Source organism: Cololabis saira, chromosome 3 (genome assembly GCF_033807715.1).
Source record: "Cololabis saira isolate AMF1-May2022 chromosome 3, fColSai1.1, whole genome shotgun sequence".
NCBI classification, from domain to species: Eukaryota; Metazoa; Chordata; class Actinopteri; order Beloniformes; family Belonidae; genus Cololabis; species Cololabis saira.
The window spans coordinates 10,949,354-10,963,342 of record NC_084589.1 but is presented as its reverse complement, the minus strand read 5'-3'; the positions used below and the strand labels follow the sequence as shown (position 1 = coordinate 10,963,342).

The following is a 13,989-nucleotide window of genomic DNA, read 5'->3' as shown; positions in this document are numbered from 1 at the left end:
ACAATAGCGCGCTGCAGATACACGGTTGATATTTACGGTGTAAACTAGAGCTGAATAAGTACCATTAACATGTCAGCATCAGAAAGTTCAACAATGGCTGCAGCGGGAAGAGAATGCCCTGGATACCTCAAACACTCACGTGTTAAAGGAGAACTACGACACAGTTTCCTGAGCTGTTCATAAAGTGTCGTTGCTTTGGTCAGAATACGGCAAAGCACAACTGGCCTACAGCTCAGTCGTGTTGCAATTGTGTATTTACACCTTTGTTCACAGCAGCTGGTTTTAGGGGGCGGAGTTTCAAACAAGAGATAGAAGAGATGTAACTTGGCACCAATCGCAGTATAAAAGCAATAAACTATGCCAGACTGTACAGTTCAACAGACACACTTTAAAGTTTGACATTTCCCACTTCAACATACTACCAAGTACGGTCTAAAACAGCTTTTTAAACAGAAATGTGTCACTAATATCAGTTTTTTCCACTGCCAATTACGTGAATATGGTGTATATACAGTGTTGATTCATACTTCTACTGATAACTTCTGCAACCTACGTTTCCTGAAGGCAACATGACTGAGGAACGTCCCCCGCCTTCTCTCTTATGCTGTCACTCATGATGCCACGCCCCTCTCAGTTGATGCCACGCCCCCTACGCCAGATCGGGCCCAAAAGTCTAAAACTGAAAAAAATATTTGAAACTGGAACAAAAAAGATCTGAAACTGAAAAAAAGATTTGAAACTGAAAAAAAAAGATCTGAAACTGAAAAAAAGATTTGAAACTGAAATAAAAAGTTCTGAAACTGAAAAAAAGATCTGATACCGAAAAAAAAAAAATTAAACTGTAAAAAAGAATTTTCAGGTTCAAATTTTATTTTCAAATTAACAAAACTTTTGGCCTTGATTTGGCTCCATAGGTTGGACGCTGGATAACTCTACTCAGATCTCAGTCTGTGATGTCACAGTACCCTGAAAAAACATGAACCCCTCCCTGCTCAGCACAGATACAGTTTTTGATCACTTGAGAAAATCAAATATACCCAAGTCGTCCCTGTGCACAATCTTTCTGGCTAAAAGACACAATATTAGTGGCCGATAGCGATTGCGAGGGTATCAGCGCTGCACAGTGGGCTCATTAGCTGAAATCTCGGACTTCCTGAAGATCCAGACACACGTTCCCAAACATGAGGCCCTCCTGATAAAAACGTATTTCATGTGGAGTAAACTTTTCATGTCTTAAAACTTAAAAAAAAAAAAAAAAAAAGTCTGAAGTCATACTTATCTGAATCGTGAGACTTCCTCAGACAAGACTTTTTACGGTTGTCAAGGCAACCCGTTTGAAATGTACAGTTGAGAGCTGCTTACTTTCCCTTTGGGACACACACACACACACACACACATGCACACACACTTTCACACTCACACCAGGGTAACATCCTCCTCTATAAACCATGTCACAGCCCGCCATGAGGTTTATCATAACTATTTGATTAATCACCATCCTGAAAAAGTACACCGAATCTAAGAGATAAGATGGATGGGGGGTGTCAGGGAGGTGAGCACCGGTAGTACTAACACTGTTATCCAGTCCCAATGTTAATTAACTGCAGCTCTGCTTAGCACGAGGAAGGGCCTGCCTTCCTGCAGGAGCAGAAATAGGACTGTCAGTGGACGCCCGCGCCAGCCAGCGGGCCTGCGCCGTCTCACACGGATTATCTCCACCCAAGACACCTTTCAAGTGAGGTTAACGCGCCATGTGTCTGAGGAACACCATCAGATGGATGCCAGCTTGATTTCCTTACCCACTGTGAAAGTGCATTATTAAGTGGTGCAACAACGTACTGCAGCTGCATGTTTAGATTTAAGGAAACGTGAGAGTCTCTTGTGATCTGTTGTGGGGTGTGCGTGTCGTACGACTGACCGCTCCGGCCTCTGTGTTCTCAGGAGAGCTGGACAGCTTCCTCAAGGACGGCGAGCGGCGGATCCACAGCCGGCAGCAGCTCCCCGTGGGGACCACGTGGGGACCCTTCGAGGGGAAGATCGAGATGAGCACCGACACCGCCGCGGTAAGTCCCGGTCCCAGTCAAGTTCTCACTGCAGACGTGGCTGTCCGGCCTTAACCACAGGGCCGGTTCTAGAAAATGATGACTAGGGCTGCATCTCAGATCAGAGGGGGTGCACATGCCTGGCACGTTATTCAACACTAAATTATGCATTTTCCCATCATTTCAAGCGGAATCATACTAGCAAAACAAGAATATTTAAAGTGTATTTCAAATGCTTTATTGCAGCAATATTGCTGCAGAACAAAGAAAATGCTACATTTAGTCTGGGCTACCTCACCCATCAAACAATCTACACTGCAAAAATTCAAAATCTTAACAAGATTATTATTTCTAGTTAAAATGGCTCATTTTTAGAAAAACAATATCTCATTACACTTAAAACAAGACTCATCACTGGAAAAAAACAATTTTCACCTGTTTCAAGTAGATTTTCACTTAAAATAAGTAGAAAACTCTGCAAGTGGAACAAGATTTTTTTGCTTGTAATGAGAAGATAAATCTTGTCCCACTGGGAGATTTATCTACTTATTTCAAGTGAAAATTTACTTGAAACAGGTGAAAATTGTCAAATAACAAGTTATTTTTCTGGTAATTACTCTTGTTTTAAGTGTGATGAGATTTTTTGACTAAAAATGAGACATTTTAACTAGAAATACGACAAATATTCCTGGTAAGAGTTTGAGTTTTTGCAGTGTAGCAACAGAAAATAAAACATAGAAAAATAAATAACAAAAATAAATATAACCTGTGTGGTAAAGTTGAGATCGAGTCTGTCTCATGACCATGGTTGTCTAACTTGCTGGCGTGGTTGTGTTAGAACCACTTCCGAATATCCATGGTTACTTTGTGTTAACGGAGCAGCAGAGAGCAGCGTCTTGCTGGTGCAGGAAACTTGACGCAGATGGGAGACGTACACTGAAGGCTGGTTTATGGTTCCGCATTGCACCAACGCAGAGCTTACGGCGTAGGTGTGCGTCGCCGCGTACCCTACGGCGTAGGCTCTGCGTCGATTTAACGCAGAACCATAAATCCGGCTTAAGGCGCGCGCACTTGTCAGTTTTTTTTTTCGTCTTTTCAAATGAGCATGCAAACAAATAAACTGAGGGTGCAATGCATGCTTATGCACCCTCGTAGAACCGGGCCTGCTTAACCAGCCATACTTCTGTAATAAAAAAAACACTCATTAATATGAATAATAAAGACAGCCTCTGGACTCCAGCAGTGAAAAAGAAACAAAAAGTCAGAATTCAGAGCAATAAAATTAGATTTTAGAAGAAGATTCATTCTCAGGTGAACAAACAAGATCCGACTCATTGTCCCCGAGTCTTAGTACCCACAAAGAGTCGCTCAAGCTCTCTAACCTCAACTCTGGGACGGCTTAGACGCTATTAGACTCAAGGATTTCTAGTAACGTGTGGGTGGCATTAAGGTCTTAACAATTAAGGACTCTGCTTTATGTGCCTGACTTTAAACCTCCCTCTCTGAAGAGAATGTGAGCATGTGATTTCATGAAGGACGGTTGTTTGTCTAGTCCAGACATCAACCAGGAAGTGTTGCTTTGATGACAAAAACGATGTAATTTGGAGGTTTTATTTACAGCCTTGTAATAAAACAGGCTTTTTTAATGTGCAAGAACATTTTTGATTAAACACTGAATCTGCAGGTCAAGATGACAACAATAACAAAGGAGGCGCTGTATAAACGCTGTATAAACGGCACAAGTCCAGTACATTTTCCTGGAGCCGCCTCGGGAACATCGTTACTAGAAAGTCTTACATTTGAAGGAGATGTTGTGGCAAAAATCCCCGACATCCGGCCCGGCTGAGGTGCCTCTCCCAGGATCCTTCTGCAGGCCTTTGAAGTGCATCTGTTTTGGCTATTTAATCGGCGTATTTCATGACAAAACATTTTAATTGGTGGATTTAGAGCTCAAGCCACGCTTCAATAGAACAAAGTCACAATTCATTATTTTAAACGTTACCCTGCACACAGCAGCTTTCTATCTCTTGTTTGAACGATCCCAGCAGAGGCTCGTGCTGACCTGCTGCTCTCGTGGAGTGGCAAGTCCTTCATGGGTTTTGATATCCCATTCTGCATTTGGATTAATTAAGAAATTCCTATTAAAGTCATAAGCAGCCGCACATTCATCCCGGTAAGACACATAAGGAGGAGAAAAGTCCACGAGGATTTCACACTCAGAGGCCGTCCCCTCCTGCTTTTGCACATTCCTTATACGCATAACTTTATTAAATCATTTTCAGAGCAGTATTGACTGTTGTTTAAGCTCCCATCATGGTTTTTGAAGTCATCAGTGGCTTTAAATAACCCCGCCTGTATTAGACCCATGAAATACGGCTCCTCTCAGGGTAAAAGCCAGTTATCCTTGGGTGAAAAAGTGATTTGACAAAAGCAACTCGTCAAGTTTCCTGCCAAAGAAATGCATCCCTGCAATCTCCACGTGAACTTCCCAAGAAAAACCAAAACTGAATGCTTCAACTTCCAGACAGACGCTCAGACTTTAGCGTTTGATTTGTTTGATTTGTTTATTTGCACAACATAAAAACGGTGCAAAAGTTGAAATGAACATAAAAGCATGAAAATATGTGCAGGTGAGAAAGGAAGCCCTAAATGGGCTTATTCAAAGTTCTCACCAAGAAAATACATTATATTGTAATAATAGCAAGAACTAAAAACTAAAAACAGCGTTCCAAAAAGATGGATATTTACAAACAAACAATTTCTCGTTAGTTAGTTAGCGTTAGTCGTCGTTGCTTGAATTTTTCCAGGAGATTCAAACTTTTACAAATTCGTGACAACGAGATGCTTAAACTGATGGTTTGCTCTCGGCGAGAGTAATGCGTTTTTAACAAACTGCCCTCTGAAGAATTCACTGCTTCTTTCCAGCATATCCTCTTGTTTCTTTTCTTTTCTTTCTTCTTTTAATACGAGCAGGTGCTGGTCATCACCTATAATCGTCTGTGGAGGGGTTAGAGAATATGCCAAACCTCCCTCGCAATTAAAAGCAGAGGGAGAATCTCTGCCTTTAAGGATCTCATGTGTGTCTACTCTCAGGGGGGCCCTTCCAATGCTTTGCTGCTCGCCCTCCTCCACTCCTAAGTTTCATCTCTCAAATGGTGTACAGGCTGTTAGCAGCTTCTCACTATGTCTTATTAAAGCCTGGGTCAGCCTAGCCGGCGTGTTTAGTTTAACCGAGCCTCCTCCCAGAGTTCATTGTGACTTCTAACTTTGTTTCTTTCGGAGCTGATTAATGCCCGAAAACGTTAGTCACAAATGTTGCTTGCGTGTGCATCAGGAGGGAATGGTCTCATTTGCAGTAGTAGCGTAGTTTTTGCTTGTTTCTTTCTCTAATCAAGCCTCTAGTTATCAATCTGTTGCCTTGTTAAAAATGCAGCTGTTGGCAACGTACCTAACATAGTGCAGGATTCATGTCAGTTATTTTGGTGGAAGGTGAGGGGGTTGTGCAAATCTTCAAACAACAACACATCAAGATAGGGAACGAACTGGGACGCCTCACGAGGAGGAAAAAGTCGAAATAACAAACGAGCGCGAGAGGGAGGGAGGGGAGGGAGAAGAAGAAGGAAGAAAGCCTGCTTGGTTTTGATGCATGTCAGGGTGGCCGGCGCTGCAGAACAGGGTCAGGCGGCGCTGGAGAAGCGTTTTGGGCTCGAAATAAAGCCTCATTGCTTTATGGGTCTCTACCTCTCCCAGGAGGCCCCTCTCAGTCATTCTTATGAAGTGTGACCTCCGCAGATTATTAAATCTCCTTTTACTCTCTCCCATTTTTTTTGAAACCATAAAGGTGAATGAATTACCCGAATGCAGTCAAGTATGTGGCGGGAGTGACACCTCTCTCACGCTTGCAGCACATGACCCGCCGCTGAGATATCGATATGCCCTCTCTAAAATCAGACATATTTTATCCCTCCATCCAGACACATTATTTAAGGCGGGACATTTCAGAAGGTCATGCTATTTTTATGTACGGTACGTAGGTCCATCTCTCAATCCCTGGCACGAGGCCCAGAAGCCGGAGCAAAGTTCAATGACTCCTTAAAGTGGCTCGGGATAAATAATGAAAAGAACGGTGAATTTTGAGCAGCGTTTGCATTAAAGTGGACACGACGAGCGGCACTCCGGTGCACGCCGAGCCGTCTTGACTGGCGTCTGCCGGCCACGGCCGCCAGCACGGCTTGCTGGTGGACAACGGGCCAACGGGGAGCAACGGCCGAGTGATGGATGACGCCGAGAAAGAACGGCAAGTGGAGCGTTTCATGCTGTTGTCCAGGCAGGCCTTGAAAGAGAGGTGTATCGCTAGAAAAAAAAAGAGGAGAGAATGAAAAGAGATAGAGAGAGTCAGAGTGAGGAATAGCAGGAGGAAAAAAAACAGAGGGGAAAAAGCATGACAGGAAATCTGGGCATCTGCAGGACAGAGATAGGGTCACATCTCGAGCGTTTATCAAAGAGGAAAGTAGATTTCACAGCTGATGGGCCGGCGTGGCAGGTCTGCAGACCCCAGGGGCTCGGCTCGGCGTTGGTGGGGGGGTCGGGGGGGCGGTTGTGTTGTTGCTGCTGCAGACCTGTTAACACAATCCTGCTGCACTGTCAGCTCAGACGCTCGGCCTTGAGGTGCTTGATGATTCATAGATCACTTTCACACAGTACGCATCTTTATCTACACGTAGAGCTAGCTTCAAGTGATTTTTATTACAACAGTGGTCAGTTTTTAAATGGGGATTTAGGTTTAAAAGATTCACTTCAGCCTTTACGGAGAAAAGCTCATAACTTCCCACAGTTTGAACTGAGTGGTCCAGGCTAGGGCTGTTTGATTTTGCCCAAAAATAAAATCTCGATTTTTTTCTCTCAAAATCCGATTTTCGATTACGATTATTTTGTGAATTGATAAAAGGCAAAGAAATGATTTCAAATATGCTGTTTTTTTATTGAACATTTGCCCCATTGGGCTTTAAGTGCAAACTTTGCTCTTATTAAACCAAAAATGAATGAATAAAGTGCAAAACTCTGTAAAATAAGTTGAAAAAAAGTTTTAAAAAATATAATAAAATATAAAGTTTTATCTCTGGAAAAAAAAAATCAGCAAATCAGCACTTGCAAACATACAGTTACCGGTAGTTATATTTCCAATTAAATAAAACAAGATATTTTCTAATTAAACTAAACTGGGTCTTTGCATGCTAAATAATAATGCAACCCATGAAGGAGGTAGAGGTGTGTAATGTCAGTCATTACATTTGCTGTTCACATTTGCAAGTTTTTTGGAAGGAACACGAGCCGGTCTACCGCATCTGGCTTGAGGGATGCCCGGTGGCATGTTACAACGCCCCCTCCTACACTAAAGAGCCTCTCTGATGGGGCACTTGTCGCAGGTATTGAGAGGTATTTCCATCAATCACTAATATGTGTGCAGACAAGGTTAAAAAAAAAAAAAAAAAGTGAAAAATCGATTTTATGATTTTCACATTTTAACATCGTTCTAATTACATAATTGCGATTACGATTTAAAATCGATTAATCGAGCAGCCCTAGTCCAGGCCAAAAAAGCTTTTGAACCTGTGAGAAGACGGAAACACTACGCTCAAAAAGACAAGAAGTAAATAAAAGAGAACAGATTAGCCAAGAGTTTGGGTTTGTGCTACGGCTGTTAGCTTCCACTCCCGCTCTGCTCCTCTTCCTCCTCCTCCTCTCTGCCTCTCCTCCCTCCTCTCCTCTCCTCTCCTCTCCGTCTGACTGATGGAGCTGCCAGTGCAACGTCTCATCCCTCACTTCTCTCACTGATCAATCAGACCATTAGAGTCCAATTACAGCCCAAGCCCCGGCGCAGGTGAGCGACGAGCACATTCAGCCGACTCGCCGACAACGCCGCCGCCCGCCCGGACTCCTCGCTCTCTCCAAATTAACGCAAATTAATAGTGACACTCAGACATAAATGTCTGCAATTGGGGGAGCTAAATTAACAGTCTGGGTCGAAGCTATTGAGTAGCAGGTGTCTTTAAAAGCGGTAATTACCTATGCTGGACGGGACCGGGAGGGGAAGGTGGCCCGTAGCCTGCCTGGAGTAACGGGCCTGGCCTGCTGAGCCTGGCTCCCATTGTAGGTGTTAATAATTGATTGGGAGGCAAGCTATTAATGAGCAGCAGATTTAGAGCGCTGTTGTAAATGTGTGTTGATGAGGGTGTTGCCGCCTCGTGTACAATGCCTTACCAATGCTAATTACCGGGGCTTAGTCAAGGTGCAACTGTAATGAGTCTGGATTCAATAGAATTCCGCTTGTTACGTGTTTTGAGGGCCTTTTAGTACAAATTACACAGTAATTGAAATGCATAAAACTCGATTAATTCCAGATAAACATCTATCAGGCACTTGTTGTTTGTCGTGTTTTGTTTTTTTTTCTTCTATCTCGCCTTCTATCTTAATATTGTTGCATTAGCTCGACTTGCTGTGAGCACAGGTTTGTGATTAAAGCGGATCAGCTGTTATAATCTCAGTTATTTGAAAAGCGGCGGTTTTTGAAAAGGCAAAATAAAACAAGCGTTTAGTTTCTCACATAGTTTGACTGCAGTATCTTGCCGTTGAGTCGTACGTCACATATCTGAGCCTCATTTGAACCTTGCAGTGGGTTTTTTTAAGCTGTGCAAAGGCAGCAGTGAAGACATGAAATTGTGTTTCTCTGTTTTGTTTTGTGGGGTTTTTTTAAGGGGAGAAAACATCTATGTAATTTAGATTTTTTTTATTTTTTTTGAAGCAAGCCTTGATTAACTATTTTGAATCTACCAGAGTTCAGTGTCAGGGATGGTTCTGCTTGAAGAAAAGCGTAGCTATCAAATCTGCCCGCTCATACGTGCACGTTCACGTCCACGTCTCCAGGAACTGATGTGAGCGAGTGTTTCCGGGGAAGCGCCGGTGTGTGGGAGGGCACTGGAAGCGTCACCGTGCTGCTTTTTGGGCCGGGGAACAGAGAGCTTTAGCTTGTAGACTACAGAAGAGCAGAAATGTCAAGATACTGTCCTAATTTTCACCTGGGACAGAGAGAGAGGCAGAGGCTGTCAGCCGATGGAGAGCGATTATTGTGTAATTTAGTACAAGGGTAGGAATATGGACCTGTGCAACCAGAAATTGCTCCAGAAATTATTCAGCCCATCACTCAGGCCATTTATCTCCCCCCCCTTTTGCCTCCCTCTCTCCCTCCACTATGTTTATTGTTAGCTACCCCTAAACTTTAACAAGTGGTGGTGGATTTTTCAGTTTCAGAAATTATATTTTTCTTCTTGTCATTGCTTCATTAATCAAGAGGAGGCATTCTGAAAAATGTTTTGTTTTGGAGGCTGCAATCTATTTTGTGTGTGTGTGTGTTGTAGTTAATCTGCGCCCGTGGCAGGTTTCCCCTCCGAAACGCAGCGCTAAGCAGCAGTATCGCAGGCCTATTGTTGTAGCCTCTGTCATAGCAAGGAGAGCCTGATGCAGGCCTGGGCTCGCCTGATAAGGAAAAGAGGATTCAACATGGCTGGAAAGGAGAATCAGTGGGACTTGAGAGTGGAGTACGGATGGGGCAGATGTGCTCACGCACACACAAACACACAGAGCGATCCATGCATGTTCTGCACACATGCAGTCACACATGAGCTGACGCACACACACACACACAAATCATCACCATCATCACACTGGCACATGCCCAGGCAATTATTTACAGTAACATCCAATTACATATGCAAGAAGGCACCCCAGGATAGGACCTCTCTCTGTAGCATAGCTCCTAAATCCCGCACATGCATACGCACCGCATCAAATATTCATGCAAACAAACAAAGTAATCACTTTCATTTCTGCTTTACTTGTAAAGGTGGCCTCCGCTTTTCCGTCTGAAAAGTGTGTTGGATGCGGCTCCAGAACACCCAACATTTTCAGAACTAGCAGGATTTTTGATTTCCGTGTTGGACACACAAATAATTTTGGCACAAAGTACGTGGCTTCATCTAATGAAATAATGGGCCCAAATTCTAGGCAGAGAACCAGTTTGTGATTGCATGCATCAATTATTCCTTGGGTTTAAACCAATATCAGAGCCGGGGTCTCTTCAGATGGGTACAATGGTAATTATCTGGCCTGCTTTCCCGTGTTCGGTGTCATCCATATATTTATCGACGGCATTATTGATGGTTTTCATGTCCTTACATGAAAAGGAGGAATTATTAACCCCTTTAAATCCAGGCTGATGTCTGTTTGTATGTCAGAATGCTGAAAGATAAACACACGGATAATAACCTTTTGTTTTTAACTGTTATTTACATCTTCCTGCACCGAGACTTTAGTGTGCAGCTGGTGTGGGAGTCATCGCCTCCTGCGGCTCCATGCAGTAGCTGTGGAGCAGTCAGTCAGCTCATCGCAGCCGCCGTGGCCACAGCTGAGCTGCACTGGTGGAGAGATAATACATGCTTGACTTGATCTACAAGTGAACTTGACATTTTGCTGTCCTTACATCACAACCCAACTAGCTAAACTGATATGGCAGGTCCCCTGATAAGCAGAGCAGGACTCACTGGTTTGCTTTGTGGTCAGTTTACAATAATGGCTGCCTGGTTTCCTCAAGCAGGAGACAGCCACTTCGTCAGAAGACTAAATACTAATAAGCAGCATAATTCAGAGGTTGGGGTATAAGAGGTGCCGGGTGTGAGTAAAGTAAATGAAAAAGGCTCACCACAGTTCTCTCGTCAGTTGTCTTTATGCCACTAACACTGAGAGATACTGTTATTGTTGGAAGTGCTTGATCATCTGTAATTGCAGTCTGCTAATAATGAGTGAACGTGGAAATGTTAGGATTCTTTACAATTAATGACATGCTGTCAATTAGTCATAGTGATGTTATTTTTGATAGTTAATTCATGGCAAAAGGCTTTATTGGCGTGTAAAAAGACCTCTTTTTTTCACTCCGTTATTGCTAATATGAAATATGAACTAGATCAGGGGTCGGCAACCCAAAATGTTGAAAGAGCCATTTTGGACCAAAAACACAAAAAACAAATATGTCTGGAGCCGCAAAAAATTACAAGTCTTGTATCAGCCTTAGAATGAAGGCAACACATGCTGCATGTATCTATGTTAGTTATAAGTGGGGGAAGATTTATTTTTTCATTATGCACTTCGAGAAAAAGTCGAAATGTCGAGAAAAAATTCAAAATGTCGAGATTAATGTTGAAGTACAACCTTGAGAAAAAAGTCAAAATGTTGAGAAAAAAGTCGAAATGTTGAGAAAAAAGTCGAAATGTCGAGAAAAAAGTCGAAATTTTGAGGAAAAAGTCAGAATGTCGAGATTAATGTTGAAGTACAATCTCGAGAAAAAAGTCGAAATGTTGAGAAAAAAGTCGAAATGTCGAGAAAAAAGTAGAAAATTTGAGAAAAAAAAGTCAGAATGTCGAGATTAATGTTGAAACAAATCTCGAGAAAAAAGTCGAAATGTTGAGAAAAAAGGCGAAATGTCGAGATTAAAAAGAAAAAAGGAAGAAAAAAGAGAAAAAAGAAACAAGAAAAAAAGGAAAAAAAGGGAAAAAAAGAAAAAGGAAAAGAAATAGAAAAAAGGAAAAAAAAGAGAAAAAAAGAAGAAAAAAAAAAAAGGTCAAACATTTTTGAAAAGGGTCCAGGGAGCCACTACGGCGGCGCTAAAGAGTCGCATGCGGCTCTAGAGCCGTGGGTTGCCGACCCCCGAACTAGAATATCCTTCAGAAGGGCTGCAAATAGGAAAATGCACCTGATGGAAACACTTCAGTTTTGCAGAAAGAAAAATAGTTGTGTTTTTTTTTTAATGCTCACATGAGGATGTTTTCTGACAATTAAAAAAGGAACATTTCACAAAAGTGCAGTTAAAGCCCCAGTTCTGCATGGATGGGTCATGACATGTACCGAGGAAGTGTCCCTGGGGGACGATGCTCCGGCTGCAGGTGCAGGAGTCACTGCCTCACACATAACTCATCAAGAGCTGAGGGAGTCATCTCAAAGTCCCTCTGTGAAACCGTGGACCTCCCAGGGATCTGTCAGACGTGGCTCCACGTTTAGGAGCCTTGCCGCAGACGTACTCGTCTGTTTCAACTAAAAATAATGAGTGCATAAGTTGAAGAAGGAGGGAAAATTAACAAGCCGCGATGAAAGAAGTCGTGATCGTTCGTCACCATTGTTCTTGGAAGGGACTCATCAGGAGAGGAGGAAATAAGACTTTGTTGCATAACAAGTATGTTAATAGAGATGCAGTCGCTTTACAGTTTAGTTTTATTGACTGCCCCCCCCCCCCCCCTTTTACTGCTCTCTGGATGTTTGCTGTCTTCAAGCGGCCCATCAGGAGATAACGAATTGTCACACCAGGCGATGTGGCATCTGCATGCTCATGCCTTCTACACTCACAAGCAGCCTGATTAACATTCACTTACACGCTTATCTCAAGTTTTATGAACATGAGATACTGGTTTTATCAAATTTTGGGAGGAACTTCTGTACCTGCAATCTGCTCAGCTTTAAGGGAGCCAACACATAAACAAATAAACCAAATGCCCGTCACACGGGCTGCAAGAGTCGGGCATCACCTTGCTCTGCAGCAGTCAGTGTGTCTCCTCAAATGAACAATTATCCAACCACCTCAGTCAGTGCACACCAGACCAGCAAAGATGCACGAGGATAAACCAGAAGGAAAAAAAGCTGGAGTGTAAGGAACAGTGGAGGAAAAGTTGAGTGGTGCCAGCTGCTTCGCCATCTGTCACTGTCATGGCTGCAAGTTGTGATACCATGTTGAAGCAAGTTTCTTGAGAAGTGCTGGAGATAATCCTGGATTGTTTTCCTTCGCGAGCCCCTGATAGTGCATAACAAAGTGAGCTCTGAAAGGGGCTTGATGTAAGTTGGCCATGGCTTACCAAGTCCTTCTAGCAATCGTGGCCGTGGAAACGAAGGCTTTCCCCTTATCTTTTTCTGGGGAAGTTTTAGTTGGAGCTCTTAATAAAATAAAGAAACGTCAAAGTCATATTATTAGTATCAAAGTGCCCTTAACTTGTAAACTTAAAAAAAGCACGAGTAGTTTCAATCACCTCGTGTTGGGGGGCCTCCATGAGTTCTCCTCGTCCCCTGTCCTGGTTTTTTAGCCTCCTGAACTTCAACCTTAGGCGCTGACCGAAGGAAGGGGCTTGTCAGGATGACTGGACGGGTCAGCAGCCACGCTGAAAAGTTCCAGCCCTCAAAAAACAAAAACATACAAATAAAAAGAAGGTTGGCACAGAGAGATAAGAGGGCTGATAGGTGCTGCAGGGAGATGCAGGTCTGGACAGTGTCCCTCCTCTTCCCGGTGGTCCAGCAGTGCCTCATTAGATGAATGTGTATAAGGCTGTCAGAGCGGGAATATTACACCACGGGGGCGTGAGGGAGCTAATTGGGTAAAAAGAGCATTTGCAGCGCGGGAAGCTCATCTTTGAGCGCTCCGTGTGCTGAGCCTCTGATAAGAGAGTTCACGTCTAATGCATTTAGCGAGGCGCAAGTTCACCATCTTTATCTTATTTACTTAACTCGCTGTAAACATTGATGGTGTTGTACAGTGAAGCCAGTCAGTCGGACCATATTTCCTTGAGGTGAGTGAAAGCATCAAACTATTGAGCAGCAGCGGCGTATTCGTGCCCAGGTGGTGCAGCCCACACGCACCTTCGTTTGGTCCCGTTCCTCTTTTTGCTTTTTGTAAATCTCAAGTGAGTTTTTTCTGTATCGGCCTTCTAATTGTGTTATAATTAACACTTTGAACACATGCTGCAAGTATCTATGTTAGTTATAACTGGGGGAAGATTTTTTTTTTCATTATGCACTTCGAGAAAAAAGTCGAAATGTCGAGATTAATGTTGAAGTACAACCTCGCGAAAAAAGTCGA

At 43.1% G+C, this 13,989-nt stretch overlaps 1 protein-coding gene across 1 annotated transcript in view; it reads left to right on the top strand.

Moving 5' to 3' along the window:
* LOC133425273 (zinc finger protein ZFPM2-like) overlaps positions 1-2,137 on the top strand; it is a 70,235-nt gene extending 68,098 nt beyond the window's left edge. The window contains exon 4 of the mRNA XM_061716032.1: positions 1,942-2,137. Within this exon, the coding sequence (XP_061572016.1) occupies positions 1,942-2,117 (176 nt within the window). The 3' untranslated portion in view covers positions 2,118-2,137. The remainder of the gene's footprint in view (positions 1-1,941) is intronic.
* Positions 2,138-13,989: the final 11,852 nt, after the last annotated feature.